Raw genomic sequence first — 21,339 nt, 5'->3', positions numbered from 1 at the left:
ACATGTGTTACAAGAGTTATCAAAAGGTAGTGTTGTCTTCTCACGTCTATTTTCTTCAAACCAAGGGTCTGAAAGGGAAGAACGGCACCACAGGAGAAGCTAATCATGGAAGAAATCTGAATGCCTGAATTACTTCTTGAAGGCAATCTTCCACAATGGATGATGATATAAGAAATTAACTTTAGCTGTCTCAACGTATTGTGAATTAGGTGCTGTTTGCAACAACAGTGAAGAAGACACCAATGATATAACTCAAGCTGTTTCAGACAAATCAGAAAATGACAACAGAGAACTCTATTTTCCCACTCAACTATATCCCAGATAGTTATCTTCACATGTCTAATAATACATGCATAAAACAAAAAACAGCCAAATGGAAAGTACGTTTGGCTTTATAATATAGTTTTAAAGATTGTCTTTATTTTGTTAACTTAGAACATTTGTGAATTTTTATTTATTATGCATATTTTCAATTGTTATTTATTGAATAATCACTTAGTTCTGTGGAGAGAATTTTATAACATTAGAGAGAAGGAAAATAATTACTAGAATGGAACTATATACCTGAAAACCAATTGTTTAAAAAAATGAAAAAGTAGATTAAATACAACAGCAGCAACAATAAAAATTTAGATACTCTAAAGATTATCTAATAAATTCTTTACTTCAGATTTTTTCATTAAGTCTTTTCTGGTTTAACTGTTGGATGACTGTTCTAGTGTCTATCTGGACAACAGCAAATAAGACAGACTTAAGATGTCATGGATTATAAATGAAACTTTAAAATCACTAAATTAGTAGTGATGCAAAAATAGTTCAATATTATAAAATGTATAAACATCATACCATTAGCCTCAAGGAGGACACACACACACACACACACACACACACACACACACACACTTTTAAGTACTTCTCATATAGATAGATAGATAGATAGATATATATATATATATATATATATATATATATATATATAAAAGACTTAAAAAATATGAGTTTAATGGTATAATTTCAGGTTCAGTTCAGTTCAGTTGCACAGTCGAGTCTGACTCTTTGTGACCCCATGGACTGCAGCATGACAGGATTCCCTGTCCATTACCATCTCCTGGAACTTGCTCAAACTCATGTCCATTGAGTCAGTGATGCCATCCAATCACCTCATCCTCTGTCACCCTCTGCTCCTCCTGCCTTCAATCTTTCCCAGCATCAGGGTCTTTTCAATGAGTCAGTTCTTTGCATCAGGTGGCCACAGTATTGGAGTTTCAGCTTTAGCATTAGTCCTTCCAATGAATATTCAGGACTGATTTTTTTTAGGATGGACTGATTGGATCTCCTTCCAGTTCAAGGGACTCTCAAGAGTCTTCTCCAACACCACAGTTCAAAAGCATCAATTCTTTGGTGCTTAGCTTTCTTTATGGTCAAACTCTCACATCCATACATAACTACTGGAAAAACCATACCTTTGACTATATGGACTTTGACTATTACTTTGTCGGCAAAGTAATGTCTCTGCTTTTTAATATGCTGTCTAGGTTAGTCATAGCTTTTCTTCCAAGGAGCATCTTTTACTTTCATGGTTGCAGTCACCATCTGCAGTGATTTTGGAGCCCAAGAAAATAAAGTCTGTCACTGTTTCCATTGTTTTCCCATCTATTTGTCATGAAGTGATGGGACCAGATGCCATGATCTTAGTTTTTGAATGTCAAGTTTTAAGGCAGCCTTTTCACTCTCCTCTTTCACTTTCATCAAGAGGCTCTTTAGTTCCCCTTCGCTTTGTGCCATAAAGGTGGTGTCATCTGAATATCTGAAGTTATTGATATTTCTCCCAGCAGTCTTGATTCCATCTTGTGCTTCATCCAGCCTGGCATTTCTCATGATGTACTATGCATATAAATTAAATAAGCAGGGTGACAATATACGGCCCTGACATACTCCTTTCCCAAAATTGAGCCAGTCCATTTTTCCATGTCAGGTTCCAACTGTTGCTTATTGACCTGAATACAGGTTTCACAGGAGGCAGGTAAGGTGGCCTGGTATTCCCATCTCCTTAAGAATTTTCCAAAGTTTGTTGTGATCCACACAGTCAAAAGCTTTAGCATAGTCTATGAAGTAAAAGCAGATGTTTTTCTGAAATTCTCTTGCTTTTCCTATAATCCAATGGATGTTGGCAATTTGATCTCTGGTTTCTCTGCCTTTTCTAAATCCAGCTTCAACATCTGGGAGTTCTCAATTCATTACTCTGGAAGCCTGGCTTGGAGAATTTTGAGCATTACTTTGCTAGTATGTGAAATGAATGCAATTGTGCAGTAGTTTGAACATCCTTTTGCATTGCCCTTCTTTGGGGCTTGAATGAAAACACCTTTTCCAGTCCTGTGGCCATGCTGAGTTTTCCATATTTGCTGAGATACTGAGTGCAGCACTTTAACACATCATCTTTTGGGATCTGAAATAGCTCAGCTGGAATTCCATCAACTCCACCAGCTTCTTTCGTAGTGATGCTTCCTAAGGCCCACTTGACTTCACACTCTAAGACACCTGGCTCTAGTTGAGTGATCATACCATTGTGGTTATCTGGATCATGAAGATCTTTTTTGTATAGTTCTTCTGTGTACTCTTGCAACTTCTTCTTAATACCTTCTACTTCTGTTAGTTCCATACCATTTCTGTCCTTTATTGTGCCCATCTGTGCATGAAATGTTCCCTTGGTACCTTGAATTTTCTTGAAGAGATCTCTAGTGTCTCCCATTCTATTGTTTTCCTCTGTTTCTTTGCATTGTTCACTTAGGAAGTCTTTCTTATCCCGCCGTGCTAGTCTTTGGAACTCTGCATTCAGATGGGTCTATCTTTCCTTTTCACCTTTGCCTTTGGCTTCTCTTCTTTTCTCAGCTATTTGTAAGGCCTCCTCAGACAACCATTTTGCTTTTTGCATTTCTTTTTCTTGGGAATGGTCTTGATCACCATCTCTTGTCCAATATTACAAACTTCTGTCCGTAATTTTTAAGACACTCTGTCTATCAGATCTAATCCCTTGAATCTATTTATCACTTCCACTGAATAAGGGTAACAGATTTGATTTAGGTCATATCTGAATGGCCTAATGGTTTTCCCTACTTTCTTCAATTTAAGTCTGAATTTTGCAATAAGGAGTTCATGGTCTGAGTCACAGTCAGCTCCTGATCTTGTTTTTGATGACTTTATAGAGGTTCTCCATCTTTGACTGCAAAGAATATAATCAATCTGATTTTGCTATTGACCATCTGGTGATCTCCATGTGTAGAAAGGTCTCTTGTGTTGATGGAACAATGTGTATGCTATGACTAGAGCGTTCTCCTGGCAAAACTCTGTTAGCCTTTGCTCTGCTTCCTTTTCTACTCTAAGGCCAAACTTGTCTGTTATTCCAGATGTCTTGACCTCTTATTTTTGCATCCCAGTCCCCTATGATGAAAAGGACATCTTTTTGTGGTGTTAATTCCAGGAGGTCTTGTAGGTCTTCATAGAACCGTTCAACTTCAGCTTCTTTAGCATTACAGGTTGGGCCAAAGACTTGAATTACTGTGATACTGAATGGTATGCCTTGGTAACAAACAGAGACCATTCTGTCATTTTTGAGACTGCATCCAAGTACTGCATTTCAGACTCTCTTGCACTGTGAGGGCTACTCCATTTCTTCTAAGGGATTCCTGCCCACAGGAGTAGATATAACGGTCATCTGAATTAAATGCACCCATTACAGTCAATTTTAGTTCACTGATTGCTAAAATGTCAATGTTCACTCTTGCCATCTCCTGTGTGACCACTTCCGATTTACCTTGATTCATGGACCTAACATTCCAGGTTCCTATGCAATACTGTTCTTTAGAGCATCAGAGTTTACTTTCACCACAAGACATATCCACAACTGGGTGCTGTTTCCATTTTGGCTCAGTCTCTTAATTCCTCATGGAGCTATTTCTCCACTCCTCCAGTAGCATATTGGGCTACTGGACCTGGGAAGTTTATCTTTTAGTATCATATCTTTCTGCCTTTTCATACTGTTCATGGGGATCTCAAGGCAAGAATGCTGAAGTGGTTTGCCATTCTCTCCAGTGGAACACATTTTGTCAGAACTCTCTACCATGACCCATCTTCTAAAGAGACCCATGATTAGTCTCTTAGGAAGTCTTAAAATGTTCATGGTTTCTAATTAGGGGTTCTTATAACCCCTATTCATTTGTCAACCACTGGAAAAACAAGTGGTTTTTCTCTCTTCCTGTTTTGGTGAGTATAAGGTCTTGAAATCACTTAGCAGCAATTTCACCCATGTTGTGCCTTTCAAGTTCTTGAAGATTCACTCCACACCACACACACAAAATCCCTGAATCCAAATATCAGCCAGGCTATAAGGGAAAAGTGTGGAAATGTAGCCTGATAACAAAATCATGACACTATCACAGTAGCAGAAAATGTCAATGCCATTGTAGGAAAATATAACAATCACTAAGTATAAATCACTATCTTCCAAAAATTACTTTTTATTATCTGAAAACATCCTTCTTTTTGGCTGTAATCTATTAGCTTACCTTGGCAAAAATGATTATTTCATGTTCCACAAAAGCAAATATTAGAAATCTTAAACACTGATTTTTATTTTAAATAAATATAATTAGTTGGTCAAAGTTAATTTAATAGCCAAAAGCTATCAGTTGTATACCTGAAACTAGTACATTATATGACAATCATTACCTCATTAAAAATATTTGTTTAAAGCTTTCAATAAAGTAAAAATGTAGTGAGTGGTGAAAACACCATGACCCACAGGTATACACAACTATGGAAATGTGTATGTGTTTAAATTTAGAATGTAAAATCATTGAATGAAGGTATAAAACTTGTTAGAATTTGTCACAATAGTGTGTAAAAATTGCTATGGATCATAACAAAGATTATGAGCATTATCATGCTGACCTGAATTTCCTCCCAGATGTCTTCATCCAATAAGGTAGCTGCCCTATGGTGCTGCAAAGGGACGATCAAGCAGTGCCCTTCAGTAAGAGATCGCACATTGGGTAAACATAAATAAACCTATGGGGAAAAAAGATGCAAAGGTGAAATGCTCTTGTTATTTATTCTCAGTTCTGAAAGATGAGCCCCTTGTAGGTCAATATGGCTAACCTTTAATAAAATATACCTGGTCATAATATATTATACTTTAATACTTTGAAGATATTCACTATTTAAAATTTTAAAAGCCATGAAGATACCTTTTAATAAACCAGAAATTTATTGCAGAAGTCTCAATTTTGAGTAAGATACCTCAAAGATGAAACTTACCAAAGGGGAGAATGATTGACATTTTATCCTTCATCTGAGAAAGCTACATGTCTTCAGAGCTCATGAAACAACACAAATTTTGCAAGGAAAAAAAAACATACAAGACCTGGTAATGAAATGGAAGTTAAACTGATGCCTATTAATCATTAGCTAAGAAAAGAGACATAACTTCTACATGGCTTTACAGCACTGGTTAAGTTCTATGCATTACCTAGAAGCTGGCACTATTTCTCCATTTTACACAAACTGTATTTTTTTTTTAAAGTCAAAAAGGTCAATTACTATACATGTAGAAAGCAAAAGGTATTCATAAGGACCATAAATATTCTTCAAACTGGCTTGATCTTATTTTCTATAACTTTTTGGTTAGGTTTTAGCTAGAAAAACTTTATATAAGAGAATTAACTGAATAACATTTATCTATTAACTGATTAATTGCTTTACAAAATAATGCAAATTTTAAATTCTTTGGTATTTGAGTGAAGAACTAGGAGTATATATGAATATGGCTATATATACTTAAACTTACAGTTAAATCATAACAATATTCACAATTAAAAGCAATATCAGGAATAAGCATTGGAGAGGTGACCAAGATGGTGGAGTAGGAAGACCCTGAATTCACTTCCTCCTACAGCCACAACAAAACTACAACTAATTACAGAGCAACTATCTATAAGAACAACCTGAATACTAGCAGAAACAATATTTTGCAAATAAATACATAAAGAAGAAACCACAAAGAGACTAGTAACACGTGAAGGTACACTATCGTTAGGACATACATTCCCAGGTCAGCAACCCACAAACAAGTGCACTTCTCTAATAATGAGCTATGTTGAGCGTCTTTTCATGTGTTTGTTAGCCATCTGTATGTCTTCTTTGGAGAAATGTCTGTTTAGATCTTTTTCCCACTTATTGATTGAGTTGTTTGTTTTGCTGATATTGAGTTGATGAGCTGCTTGATTTGGAAATTAATCCTTTGTCAGTTGCTTCATTTGCTATTATTTTTCCCCATTCTGAGGGTTGTCTTTTCACCATGTTTGTAGTTTCCTTTGCTGTGTGAAAGCTTTTAAGTTTAATGAGGTCCCACTTGTTTATATTTATTTCCATTACTCTAGTAGGTGGTCATAGGGGATCTTGCTTTATGTCATCGAGTATTCTGCCTGTGTTTTCCTCTAAGGGCTTTATAGTTTCCGGGTAGGTCTTTAATTAATTTTATCTTTGTCTATGGTGCTGGTAAGGGTTCTAATTTCATTCTTTTATACGTAGCTGTGTGGCTGTCCAGTTTTCCCAGCACCACTTATCAAAGAGGCTATCTTTGCCCCACTGTATATTCTTGCCTGCTTTGTCAAAAAAAAGGTACACATAGGTGTGTGGTTTTATCTCTAGGCTCTCTATCTTGTTCCACTGGTCTACATTTCTGTTTTTGTGCCATACCTTACTGTCTTGATGACTAGCTTTGTAGTGTAGTCTGAAGTCAGGAAAGTTGATTCCTCCAGTTCCATTCCTCTCTCTCAAGACTGGTTTTGCTATTTTAGTGTTTCCATGTCAATTGTGAAATTTTTTGTTCTAGTTCTGTGAAAAATGTCACTGGTAATTTGATAGGGATCACACTGAATCTGTAGATTGCACTTAGTATTATAATCATTTTCACAATATTGATTCTTACAATCCAGCAACATGGAATCATCTATCTGTTTATGCTGTCTTTTATTAAAAATCAAAGCACTTTTTAAAGTAAAGGATACTGTTAGGACAAGAAGGGGATAGGTAATTTTTATTTTTAAGAAAGGAAAAGGTAGGGACAATTTATGATCAGAAACTGATGTATAGAACAGTCTTATGGACTCTGTGGGAGAGGGAGAGGCTGGGAAGATTTGGGAGAACAGTCTTATGCACTCTGTGGGAGAGGGAGAGGGTGGGAAGATTTGGGAGAATGACATTGAAACATGTAAAATATCATGTAAGAAACGAGTTGCCAGTCCAGGTTCGATGCACGATACTGGATGCTTGGGGCTAGTGCACTGGGACGACCCAGAGGGATGGTATGGGGAGGGAGGAGGAAAGAGGGTTCAGGATGGGGAACACATCTATACCTGTGGCGGATTCATTTTGATATTTGGCAAAACTAATACAATTATGTAAAGTATAAAAATTAAAAAAAAAAAAAGAAACTAAAATAACTGTTTGATTCTAATGAGTACTAATATAGCTTCCTTAAGAAATTTGTATTTAAGACATTAACTTTAAATATTAGACATTCAAGCAGAGTGAATATGACTGAATTGCTTTAGAATACTGTTAACTATTACCACCTAACACAAAGTAATTCTTCTGAAACTCATAGTCATATATAATTAACTTGGGTAATAACTAAAAGGATAAATATCTTATTGCTTACTCAGATTAATAAAATAATCTACTGTCTACAATAGATAGGATAAGAAGTCAGATACTGTAGGAAACAGATGAAATTACATCAAATCAATATTTCAAACATTTCTAAATTAAAATATTCACAGATGAAAGTCTGAAACTAATTAAGAGACAGTATTTGGTTACAGCTAAAATAGCACAATGAAACACAGATCAAGAAACAATATATTCAAATAGTGTTAATAACACAATTCAAATAGTGTTAAAATGAAATAAAAATGATACGGCTGGACCAAGAGGAAGAAACATATCAGCTGATGCTCAGTAAGAGACAAAAAGAAGATTTAATACCTTAATTGGAAAATTGACTTTATAATTAAAATTTCAGTTCAGTTCAGGTCAGTTCAGTCGCTCAGTCGTGTCTGACTCTTTGCAACCCCATGAATCACAGTGCAACAGGCCTCATTGTCCATCACCAACTCCTGGAGTTCACTCAAACTCACGTCCATCGAGTCAGTGATGCCATCCAGTCATCTCATCCTCTGTCGTCCCCTTCTCCTTCTGCCCCCAATCCCTCCCAGCATCAGGGTCTTTTCCAATGAGTCAACTCTTCGCATGAGGTGGCCAAAGTACTGGAGTTTCAGTTTTAGCATCATTCCTTCCAAAGAACACCCAGGACTGATCTTCTTTAGAATGGACTGGTTGGATCTCCTTGCAGTCCAAGGGACTCTCAAGAGTCTTCTCCAACACCACAGTTCAAAAGCATAAATTCTTCAGCGCTCAGCTTTCTTCACAGTCCAACTCTCACATCCATACATAACCACAGGAAAAACCATAGCCCTGACTAGACGGACCTTTGTTGGCAAAGTAATGTCTCTGCTTTTCAATATGCTATCTAGGTTGGTCATGACTTTCCTTCCAAGGAGTAAGCGTCTTTTAATTTCATGGTGCAAACACCATCTGTAGTGATTTTGGAGCCCAGAAAAATAAAGTCTGCCACTGTTTCCACTGTTTCCCCATCTATTTGCCGTGAAGTAATGAGACCTGATGCCATGATCTTCGTTTTCTGAATGTTGAACTTTAAGCCAACTTTTTCACTCTCCTCTTTCACTTTCATCAAGAGACTTTTTAGTTCCTCTACACTTTCTGCCATAACGGTGGTGTTATCTGCATATCTGAAGTTATTGATACTTCTCCCGGCAATCATGATTCCAGCTTGTGTTTCTTCCAGCCCAGCATTTCTCATGATGTACTCTGCATATGTTAAATAAGCAGGGTGACAATATACAGCCTTGACGTACTCCTTTTCCTATTTGGAACCAATCTGTTATTCCATGTCCACTTCTAACTGTTGCTTCCTGACCTGCATATAGGTTTCTCAAGAGGCAGGTCAAGTGGTCTGGTATTCCCATCTCTTTCAGAAGTTTCCACAGTTTATTGTGATCCACACAGTCAAAGGCTTTGGCATTGTCAATAAAGCAGAAATAGATGTTTTTCTGGAATTCTCTTGCTTTTTCAATGATCCAGCAGATGTTGGCAATTTGATCTCTGGTTCCTCTGCCTTTTCTAAAACTAGCTGGATCATCTGGAAGTTCACGGTTCACATATTGCTGAAGCCTAGCTTGGAGAATTTTGAGCATTATTTTACTAGCGTGTGAGATGAGTGCAATTGTGCGGTAGTTTGAGCATTCTTTGGCATTGCCTTTCTTTGGGATTGGAATGAAAACTGACCTTTTCCAGTCCTGTGGCCAGTAGTGAATTTTCCAAATTTGCTGGCATACTGAGTGCAGCACTTTCACAGCATCATCTTTCAGGATTTGAAATAGCTCAACTGGAATTCCATCATCTCCACTAGCTTTGTTTGTAGTGATGCTTTCTAAGGCCCGCTTGACTTCACATTCCAGGATGTCTGGCTCTAGGTCAGTGATCAAACCATTGTGATTATTTTGGTCATCATGATCTTTTTTGTACAGTTCTTCTGTGTATTCTTGCCACCTCTTCTTAATATCTTCTGCTTCTGTTAGGTCCATACCATTTCTGTCCTTTATTGAGCCCATCTTTGCATGAAATGTTCCCTTGGTATCTCTAATTTTCTTGAACAGATCTCTAGTCTTTCCCATTCTGTTTTCCTTTATTTCTTTGCATTGATCGCTGAGGAAGGCTTTCTTATCTCTTCTTGCTATTCTTTGGAACTCTGCATTCAGATGCTTATAACTTTCCTTTTTCTTTTGCTTTTCGCTTCTCTTCTTTTCATAGCTATTTTTAAGGTCTCCCCAGACAGCCACTTTGCCTTTTTGCATTAAAAAGTATAAAATTAAAATTTAATACCTTCTAATTGAAAAATGTGGATTACCTCACAGTAGGAGAGGAAAAGGAATTTGTCTAACAATGTATGGGTTGAAAATAGAAAACGTCTCTTTGCTGGCCAAGAGTTTGTTTCACTAATTGAGAAATGCCTACTATGGGAAATAGTCTATAAAATAGGAGGCAAACAGAAGTTTTGTATACTTCACACCTCTGTGCCTGTGTGGACCTAGCCTGTCTTCAGTGCATTTAGGAAAATGCAGTCACTGAAAAATACCCAAACTTTTTATACAGAATTATTGGAAACTTTGTTACTTTATGTTTAATTTATTCTTTTCCACTGTTTCCCATCTATTTGCCATGAAGTGATGGGACCAGATGCCATAATCTTAGTTTTCTGAATGTTGAGCTTTAAGCCAACTTTTTCACTCTCCTCTTTCACTTTCATCAAGAGGCTCTTTAAGTTCTTCTTTGCTTTCTGCCATAAGGGTGGTGTCAACTGCCTATCTGACATTATTGATATTTCTCCCAGCAATCTTGATTCCAGCCTGTGCTTCATCCAGCCCAGCGTTTCTCATGATGTATTCTGCTAAGTTAAATAAGCAGGGTGACAATGTACAGCCTTTAAGTACTCCTTTCCCTATCTGGAACCAGTCTGTTGTCCCATGTCCAGTTCTACCTGTTGCTTTTTGACCTGCATACAGATTTCTCAAGAGGCAGGTCAGGTGGTCTGGTATTCCCATCTCTTTCAGAATCTTCCACCGTTTATTGTAATCCATACAGTCAAAGGCTTTGGCTCAACATTCAGAAAACTAAGATCATGGCATCCGATCCCATCACTTCATGGCAAACACATCAGGAAACAGTGGAAACAGTGACAGACTTTATTTTTGGGGGCTCCAAAATCACTGCAGATGGAGATGTAGCCATGAAATTCAAAGATGCTTACTTCTTGGAAGAAAAGTTTTGACCAACCTAGACAGCATATTAAAAAGCAGAGACATTACTTTGCCAACAAAGGTCCATCTAGTCAATGCTATGGTTTTTCCAGTAGTCATATATGGATGTGAGAGGTGGACTATAAAGAAAGCTGAGCACCGAATATTTGATGCTTTTGAACTGTGGTGTTGGAGAAGACTCTTGAGAGTCCCTTGGACTGCAAGGAGATCCAGCAAGTCCATCCTAAAGGAAATCAGTCCTGAATATTCATTGGAAGGACTGATGTTGAAGCTGAAATCCCAAAACTTTGTCCACCTTATGTGAAGAACTGACTCATTTGAAAAGACCCTGATGCTGGGAAAGACTGAAGGAGAGATAAGGGGACAGCAGAAGATGAGATAGTTGGATGGCATCACTGACTCAATGGACATGAGTTTGAGTAAACTCTAGGAGTTGGTGATGGACAGGGGGTCTGATGTGTTGCAGCCCATGGGGTCACAAAGAGTCGGACACGACTGAGCTACTGAACTAAACTGAATTTATTCTTACATTTGGTAAAGGTAGGGGCCAGACTGAAGGGGAATGAAATATTTATACAAAATGTCCTAATTATGAAAATATAAATGTTTATTTAACAGTCTAGAAAAGAACATGGGAAAATTAATACAAGGATCTGGTAAGATTGGTTAAGGGTTTTTGATTGATTAAATTTTGAATGGACTTTTTTACTTTTACTTTTTTATAAAGTCTTGGAGAAAGGAATGGCAACCCACTCCAGTATTCTTGCCTGGAGAATTCCATGGACAGGGGAGTCTGGCAGGCTACAGTCCATGGGGTCAAAAAGATTTGAACATGGACTGAGAAACTAACACACACACACTTTTGATAAAGTCTAGAGGAAAACAAAGAAATGGAAAAGAAGGGTAATGAAAAATTAAAAGTTAAAGAAACCAAAATTCAAACTGATACACTGACGGTCTTAATGACCTAAAGGTATTAAAGACTAGAATTGTAATGAAAAAGTCAATACCAGTTCTTTGACTATGTAGGTGCTGTGTGTATATGTGAAACAAATAATATGTATATGTATATTCTCCACAATATTAGTTTTTGAAACTAGCATTCATTCATTCAACTTCTTTTCCTACCACTTTTTCTCACTCACTCCACTCTAGCTACACTGGGTTCTTTTTTTCTGTTCCATAAATGCCCATCTCATGTCTTCACTCACTGATACCTCTTTCTGAAACACTACTCATTCAGATTTTCATGTTGCTTGCTTCTTCTCATCTTTCATAGCTTTACTTTCATACCTTTAAAATATCTCCTCAGAGAAGCCTTTCAGATCAGCTTTTCAAAAAATAACCTCTCATCATTTCCCACATTTCCTCTCTATATTTGTTTTGTAACAACAGTTCCTTAAATCAGGGCAATCATTACTGTGCTCTGTCACAAGTATATTCGATTCTCTACTTTTCCCCAGTGACTAATTACTAATTACCAGGCATACATCTGGTACATGATAACTATTTACTTAACATAAGGATTAAATTGCCAAATGCGGAAATAAATGACTATTATTACCGGCTATTAAATAAGTGATATTTAATATTTATTGAGAAGGGGACGACAGAGGACGAGACGGTTGGATGACATCACCGACTCGATAGACATGAGTCTGAGCAAGCTCCAGGAGACAATGAAGGACAGGGAAGCCTGGTGTGCTGCAGTCAATAGGGTGGCAAAGAGTCAGACACGACTGAGTGACTGAACAACAAGAATATTTATCGAAAGAAGTGACTATAAACATACATGTTTGAATATAATGGGATATATGCAAGTATACAATGATAAGTAAAAGTTACCTATACTCATGGAACTAACAGACTACTGAGGGAGACATTCAACAAGTAAAACAAAATACAAATATGAAGGGCTGACTGGGACTTGAGCATCTGTGGATTTTCATATACAAGGACTGAAGAACCAATCCCCAGTGGGTTACTAAGCAGAAACTGTACAATAAACTTCTTCAAATTATGAGATAGTCTATACAGAAATAAAAAGATTTTGTGAGAATGTAAGGGAAGAAGCAGAAGCTACTTTAAAGTAAGTAGCTCTGAAGCGATTTTAATACTGAGACTTAAGTGCCAAACATGAAAGTAAGATCACACAGATGGGAAATGGCAGAGCAAGGGTCTGAATTCACGTGGTCTGGATCCAGAGTCTAGGGCCTGAAGCACAACTCAATGCTGCCTAGCTATAGAGTGGAATTACATGAAATATGAGTTTCATATCATTTGAATATTTATACTCAATCTAAAGAAAATTCTAAGAATCATGGGAACTTAGAAAAGAAAATATATAAAACACAGAGTAAGAGACAGATTACTGAGAACCTTAGAAGCATATGGAGAAAGAAGCATTTCCTTAGGATAATAAACACTGTATTTCTTACCTTAACACCTATTGCAACAATAAGGTGCTTGGGAAACTGAGAACTGTCAAAACAATAAAGACATTTTTCCATTTGTGCAACAAGACTCCGGTGCTCAGCAATAGCTTTTTTCCTCTGATTCTCTCCCTCTTCACCAAAACGTTCTCTCTCAGCTGCTTTGGAGACAAACATGTCATCCAGAGTGTAATAATCTCCATCTGTTTTTCCCATAAACTAAAAAATGAAAATAAAAGTAGTGGAGAGAAGGCAGTGGTTTATTCAGTTTATTGTACAGTGTCATGAAAAAAGTAAAATCAAAGTGTTAGTCACTCAGTTGTGTCCGATAATACTACGGCATACTGAAGTTACATCTATAAGTTCTATGATAAAACTATTACATGAACATTTTTAAAAAGAAAAAACTGATTAAAATTTAAGCTTGAACCGCAGAGGTCAATTTATTATCATCATCATCACAAATAAAGTGTATTGAGTATTTACTATGTGCAATTCTATGCAATTTGACTGTTTTATACTCCTATGGCCTTCCCTGGTAGTTCAGACAATAAAGAATCTGCCTGCAATGCAGGAGACCTGAGTTCGATCCCTGGGCCTGGAAGATTCTCTGGAGAAGAGAATGGCAACCCACTTCAGTAATTTTGCCTAGAGAATTTCATGGACAGAGGAGCCTGGCAGTCACAAAGAGTTAGACATGACAGAGACTGACACTTTTTATTTTCACACTCCTTTGAGGAGGGAATCAGTATCATTTCAATATATAAATGATGAAACTAAATCACAGAGAGGTTAAGAACAACTTTCACTATAAAATTAGCATGCTGCTGCTGCTGCTGCTAAGCCGATTCAGTTGTGTCCGACTCTGTGCGACCCCATAGACGGCAGCCCACCAGGCTCCCCCGTCCCTGGGATTCTCCAGGCAAGAACACTGGAGTGGGTTGCCACTTCCTTCTCCAATGTATGAAAGTGAAAAGTGAAAGTGAAGTTGCTCAGTCGTGTCCGACTCTTCGAGACCCCATGGACTGCAGCTTACCAGGCTGCTCCATCCATGGGATTTTCCAGGCAAGAGTACTGGAGTGGGGTGCCATTGCCTTGCATACATTCTATTAAATTTACCACCAATTTGCTTATAAGTATATGGAGAACAATTTTCTCCCTTCTCTTTAAAAAATATTTTTTTAATTTATTTTTATAGAGGTAACAAATTTATAAAATTATGTATGTTTCACGCATACATAATCAATTTCTTTTAATGAGTCTTTCTAATGGTCTCTTATTGAGAATATCCCACAGTTCAACATGCTCTGCATTCTGTTTTACGGCTATATAATAAACCCAACTTAATTCTGTGTGTCCCTAGTGGTCTTTGGCTAGACACCACTGACATACTGTTCATTTAGGGGTGTGTGATAATGGTGTTTTGATAATGCTAAAAAACTTGTTAAAAGCTTATTTATCTTATTAAAGTGTGGTTGGTTTGCAACATTGTGTTGATTTCAGGTGTGAAGCAGAGTGATTCAGTTATATACATGTGTGCATATGTATGTGTATGTGTATATGTGTGTTCTTTCTGGATTCTTTTCCATTATAGGTTATAACAGAATGGTAAGTATAGTTCGCTGTGTTAATCAGTAGGTCTTTGCTTGCTGTTTTGTACACAAGAGTGTGTATATGTTAATCTGAAACTCCTAATTACTTAAATTAGGAATTAAAATTTATTTTTATTAACAAAAATAAATCCCAGAAACTCACCCATGAAAAAAAATGTTTAAATTAGCATGCACTCCGCATAGAATATAAAACAGTTTTCAACTGTATCTCAAGGCACTTTCTCTTTTAAACCTTCACAATAAACTGTAGCAAGAGGGATGTTTTTAAAACAAAAATTTTATTTACTTATTTATGTCCTGGCTTAAAATCCTCAAAACACCTTACATTGGAAACAGGATCAAGTTCAAACCATTCTTTGCCCTACTAAGTCATAGATATTGAAAGGTATAATGATTAAAAACTTGGGTTCTATAATCAGAACTGTACAAAAAAGACCTTCATGATCCAGATAATCATGATGGTGTGATCACTCACACTCACCTAGAGCCAGCCATTCTGGAACGTGATGTCAAATGGGCCTTAGCAAGCATCACTATGAACAAAGCTACTGGAGGTGATGGAGTTCCAGTGCAGCTATTTCAAATACTAAAAGATGATGCTGTGAAAGTGCTGCACTCAATATGTCAGCAAATCTGGAAAACTCAGCAGTGGCCACAGGACTGGAAAAGGACAGTTTTCATTCCAATTCCAAAGAAAGGCAATGCCAAAGAATGCTCAAACTACCGCACAATTGCACTCATCTCACACACTAGTAAAGTAACACTCATTATTCTCCAAGCCATACTTCAGCAATACATGAACTGTGAACTTCCAGATGTTCACGCTGGTTTTAGAAAAGGCAGAGTAACCAGAGATCAGATTGCCAATATGCTGCTGCTGCTGCTAAGTCACTTCAGTTGTGTCTGAATACGTGCGACCCCATAGACGGCAGCCTACCAGGCTCCGCCGTTCCTGTGATTCTCCAGGCAAGAACGCTGGAGTGCATTGCCATTGCCTTCTCCAATGCATGAAAGTGAAAAGTGAAAGTGAAGTCGCTCAGTCATGTCCGACTCTTCGCAGACAAGCAGCACTGGACTGCAACACTGAAAAACCAAGAGAGTTCCAGAAAAACATCTATTTCTGCTTTATTGACTATGCCAAAGCCTTTGACTGTGTGGATCACAATAAACTGTGGAAAATTCTGAAGAAGATGGGAATACCAGACCACCTGACCTGCCTCTTGAGAAATCTGTATGCAGGTCAGGAAGCAACAGTTAGAACTGGACATGGAACAAAGATTAGTTCCAAATATGAAAAGGAGTACATCAAGGCTGTATACTGTCACCCTGATTATTTAAATTATATGAAGGGTACATCATGAGAAACGCTGGGCTAGAGGAAGCACAAGCTGGAATGACGACTGCCGGGAGAAATATCAATAACCTCAGATATGCAGACGACACCATCCTTATGGCAGAAAGCAAAGAACTAAAGAGCCTCTTGATGAAAGTGAAAGAGAAAAGTGAAAAAGTTGGCTTAAAGCTTGACATTCAGAAAACTAAGATCATAGCATCCAGTTCCATCACTGCATGGCAAATAGATGGGGAAACAGTGGAAACAGTGTCAGACTTTATTTTTCTGGGCTTCAAAATTACTGCAGATGGTGACTGCAGCCATGAAATTAAAAGACATTTTCTCCTTGGAAGGAAAGTTATGACCAATCTAGATAGCCTATTAAAAAGCAGAGACATGACTTTGTCAACAAAGGTCCGTCTAGTCAAGGCTATGGTTTTTCCAGTGGTCATGCATGGATGTGAGAGGGACTACAGAGAAAGCTGAGCGCTAAAGAATTGATGCTTTTGAACTTTGATGTTGGAGAAGACTCTTGAGAGTCCCTTGGACTGCAAGGAGATCAAACCAGTCCACCCTAAAGGAGATCAGTCCAGGGTGTTCATTGGAAGGACAGAAGTTGAAGCTGAAACTCCAATACTTTGGCTACCTGATGTGAAGAGTTGACTCATTTGAAAAGACCCTGATGCTGGGAAAGATTGAGGGCAGGAGGAGAAGGGGATGACAGAGGATGAGATGTTTGGATGGCATCACCAACTTGGTGGACATGGGTTTGGGTGGACTCCGCGAGTTGGTGATGGACAGGGAGGCCTGGCATGCTGCAGTTCATGGGGTTGCCAAGAGTCAGCCACGACTGGGTGTCTAAACTGAACTATAATCAGAATAACTGTAGTGGTATTCTAAATAATAATAACAGGCAGTTATTTAATCTTTCTGCATTGTCCCTATAGTCTATTTCCCTACTTTACAATGGTTATAACAATATTATTCATCTAATAAGATTATCTTTCTTAATCCTTTAGCACATGCCTGGCATGCAATAAGGACTTATAAATATGAGTCACCTCAGTCACATGTGATCACGTTGTTGTTCAGCTGCTCAGTCATATCAGACTCTTTGAAACCCCATGGACTGCAACATACCTGACTTCCCTGTCCTTCTGAATCTCCCAGTTTGTTCAAACTCTTGTTCATTGAGTCAATGGTTCCATCCAACCATCTCATCCCTGTTGCCCCCTTCCCAGTAAATCTTTGCCAGCATCAGTCTTTTCCACTGAGTCAGCTCGTCCCATCAAGTGGCCAAAGTAATGGAGTTTCAGCATCAGTCCTTCCTATGAATATTCAGGGTTGATTATCTTTAGGATTGACTGGTTTGATCTCCTTGTTTTCCAGGGAATTCTCAAGAGTCTTCTCCAACACCTCAGTTGGAAGGCATCAGTTCTTCAGTGCTCAGCGTTCTTTATGGTTCAACTGTCACATAATCAATGGAAAAAACCATAGTTGGAGTTTTAAACAAAACCAAAGGTTGAGTTTTAAGCCAACTTTTTCACTCTCCTCTTTCAATTTTATCAAGATGATTTTTTAACTCAACATTCAAAAAACAAAGATCATAGCATCTGCTCCCATCGCTTCATGGCCAATAGATGGGAAAACAATGGAAACAGTGACAGACTATTTTCTTGGGCTCCAAAATCACTGCAGATGGTGACTGCAGCAATTAATTTCAAAAATACTTGCTCCTTGGAAGAAAAGCTATGACCAATTTAGACAGCATATTAAAAAGCAAAGATATTACTTTGCCAACAAAGGTCTTCATAGTCAAAGCTATGGTTTTTCCAGTAGTCATGTATGGATGTGAGAGTTGGACCATAAAGAAAGTTGAGTGCTGAAAAATTGATTCTTTTAAACTGTGGTGTTGGAAAAGACTCTTGAGGGTCCCTTGGACTGCAAGGAGATCAAACCAGCCAATCCTAAAGGAAATCAGTCCTGAATATTCATTGGAAGGACTGATGCTGAAGCTGAAACTCCAATACTTTGGCCACCTGATGCGAAGAGGTGACTCACTGGAAAAGACCCTGATGCCAGAAAGATTGAAGGCAGGAGGAGAAGGGGACAACAGAGGATGGGACGGTTGGATGGCATCACCAACTCGAAGGACATGAGTTTGAGTAAGCTCTGGGAGTTGGTGATGGACAGGGAAGCCTGGTATGCTGCAGTCCATGGGGTCACAAAGAGTCAGATGTGACTGAGCGACTGAATTGAAGAGGCTCTTTAGTTCCTCTTCACTTTCTGCCATTAGGGTGGTGTCATCTGCATATCTGAGGTTACTGATATTTCTCTCGGCAATCTTGATTCCAGCCTGAGCTTCATCCAGCCGGGCATTCTGCATGATGTACTGTGCATAAAAGTTAAATAAGCAGGGTGACAATATACAGCCTTGACGTACTCCTCCCAATTTGGAACCAGTCTGTTGTTCTATGTCTGGTTCTGCTGCTTCTTGACCTGCATACAGTTTTCTCAGGAGGCAGGTAAGGTGGTCTGATATTCCCATTTCTTTAAGAATTTTCCATAGTTTGTTATGATCCATAGGATCAGTCACATGTGATCATATCTCTACTCAAACTCTATATTTTGCCCCCCTATTTGAGTCCCCCAAAGTACTGTTCTCTTCAGGCTTTGCACATATTGCTCTCTGACCAATTTTGTCCTCAATTTCGCCATTCCTACTTCTACTCGCTTTCTTAATCTGAAGCTGGTTTATAGGGCTGGCCAAAAAGTTCCTTCTGTTTTAACAAGGGATACATTTTTATTTTCACCAAGAACTTTATTGAAAAAATGTATTCACCAGTTTTTCCACTATCTTCTGCTGCTTTCCTGGCAACTTCACAATTCCATCTTCCCAAAACTTTTTATCTTCATGAACAATGAACTGTTCCAGGTATCTTTTACAGTCTTTCAAGGAATTGAAATTTTTTCCATTAAGAGAATTTTGTAAAGACCAAAAGAAAGGGAAATCTGAAAGTGCAATGTCTGGTGAATATGGTGGATGAATCAGAACTTCCCAGTCAAGATGTAACAATTTTTGCCTGGTCATCAAAACATGTGGTCTTGTACTAACCTGATGGAACATTATGTGTTTTCTATTGAATTATCTAATTGGGAGCAGTACTTGTTGGAATTAACACCCCTTCTACATCATCACTCTCAGGGGATACCTGAGTCCTTTTATTCAACTAACAGAGGCAGTAAGAGGAAAACTAGTTCATTTGCTACTCCCACATTTACAAACCTAGCTGTATCTGTGCCTTACCTACTGGTAGACAGTAACCAGATCCTTTCTAAGACTATCTCTTCACCAACTGTTCTTACATTCACTTTTGAACACATCATAATCAAGCTTTTCTGTTTAGCAGACTAAGGAAACCACACTTATCAAAGTCACAAAGGGAGTTTGCTGGTGGGCCTGCCACGGCCCAGGTTCAATCCCTGCTTGGGGAACTAAGATCTCACAAGCTGCATGACATGGTGGAAAAAAAAAAAAAAAGTCACGAGAAACATTCCCAGTGCCAAATGAATACTCACTTTTCTATCTATGAAAATGCTACTGTCTCTCAGAAATAGGTAACAGTTATTCACAACATCTTTCTTGTCTCCTCTGGATGCTGAAACATCACATGCTGTTTTCCTTCCACCTCACTGGTCGAACCTTCTCAATCCCCTTTGTTGAATCTTTTTCCTTCTTTCAGATAGTGCTCAGCTCCGTCTTCAGATCCTCCTCATAAATAATTTCTTAAGTCCCTGTTAACAGCATCTATATCTATATGGGAGAACCAAGATATACCCAGAGCTCTGTGCACAGTCATTCCACACCATCATGTGAATGACTAATGGGCATACTTAATGTGTTAATAATAGTATTCTTCATCTCCCACCTCCTGAAAGATTTTTTCCCTGCCAAAGTTTTTCTGTTACAATGAATGGCACCAGCATTGCCCCAAATCTTATTGCTTTTCATCAGTTTACCAACCTAACCCAAGCCTCTATCTGAATTAAGGAAATTATCCTCCTAAACATTCTCCCTGCTTCCATTCTTGCCTATCTACATTACATTCTCAAAAGAGTCACCAGAAAAATCTTTCAAAACATAAGCCAGCAGTCTCCAGACTGGCATTTCAGGGGCTAGGAAGTTGCCACGCTATCCCAACAACAAGTACAAAGGTGAACAAACTGAAAACTCGACAGCACTTTTTAGACTCAGGGAAGTAATTGCCCCCAAAATTGGAGAAACAATCAGGTTGATACAAAGAATCCTAATTCAATTTATTTGTGAAAAACCAGTGGTTCTGCCAGAACCAGTGCCAGGATAGGAAAATCTAAACTGCAGATGATAAATTTCAGGAGGCTCAGTGTAGACAAATATGCAAGTTAACAATCCCAGGGGAATCCAGTCATAAGGGGCCCCCTCAAAATTTTGTGAATTTTATCTCTTGGAGCTCTACCAGGTCTGCAGAGTAAATATCAGAGAAAAGTCCTCTGTGACTTTCAACAAGGGGAAGGGAAAAGGAAACACCCTGAAATGTACCAAGGCATTCTTTTCTTCTTAACAAGGCCAGCCCTTCAGCAGAAATTGCCACACCAGAGTTTAACCTGCTGGAGTTTTAGCAGAGCCTAATCTACCTGAAAGAAGGGAAACATTCAAATCCAGCCCCTTCTAGCCACTCTATTCTATTCCAACTAAGCGGAGAAAAACCTGTGAAGTACTGGTGAAATTCACAGTCCAGCAGCACAGGCTCACCAAAAACAGATGGATAATGTAAGCAAAGACACAGTACATGTACCTACGATCTCTGGGCCAGGAAGATCCCCTGGAGAAGGGAAATGCCAACCCACTCCAGTATTCTTGCCTGAAAAATTCTAAAGACAGAGGAGACTATCACATTGCAGTCCAAAGAGCTGGACATGACTGAGTGACTAAGCACATGCACAATGTAAGCAGAGATATGGAAATT

The 21,339-nt window shown here is 38.3% G+C and overlaps 1 protein-coding gene across 5 annotated transcripts in view; it reads right to left on the bottom strand.

Moving 5' to 3' along the window:
- CWF19L2 (CWF19 like cell cycle control factor 2) overlaps window positions 1-21,339 on the bottom strand; it is a 140,355-nt gene that overhangs the window by 30,080 nt on the left and 88,936 nt on the right. For 4 of the 5 annotated variants that reach the window (XM_061440191.1, XM_061440193.1, XM_061440192.1 and 1 more), the window contains 2 exons: window positions 13,394-13,606; window positions 4,948-5,064 (listed from right to left, as the gene is read on the bottom strand). In XM_061440191.1, coding sequence (XP_061296175.1) covers window positions 4,948-5,064; window positions 13,394-13,606 — 330 coding nt within the window. The remainder of the gene's footprint in view (window positions 1-4,947; window positions 5,065-13,393; window positions 13,607-21,339) is intronic. The other variant, XM_061440194.1, reaches the window with a different exon arrangement.

This window comes from Bos javanicus, chromosome 15 (genome assembly GCF_032452875.1).
Source record: "Bos javanicus breed banteng chromosome 15, ARS-OSU_banteng_1.0, whole genome shotgun sequence".
Taxonomy (NCBI): Eukaryota; Metazoa; Chordata; class Mammalia; order Artiodactyla; family Bovidae; genus Bos; species Bos javanicus.
This window is presented reverse-complemented; position numbering and strand designations above follow the sequence as displayed.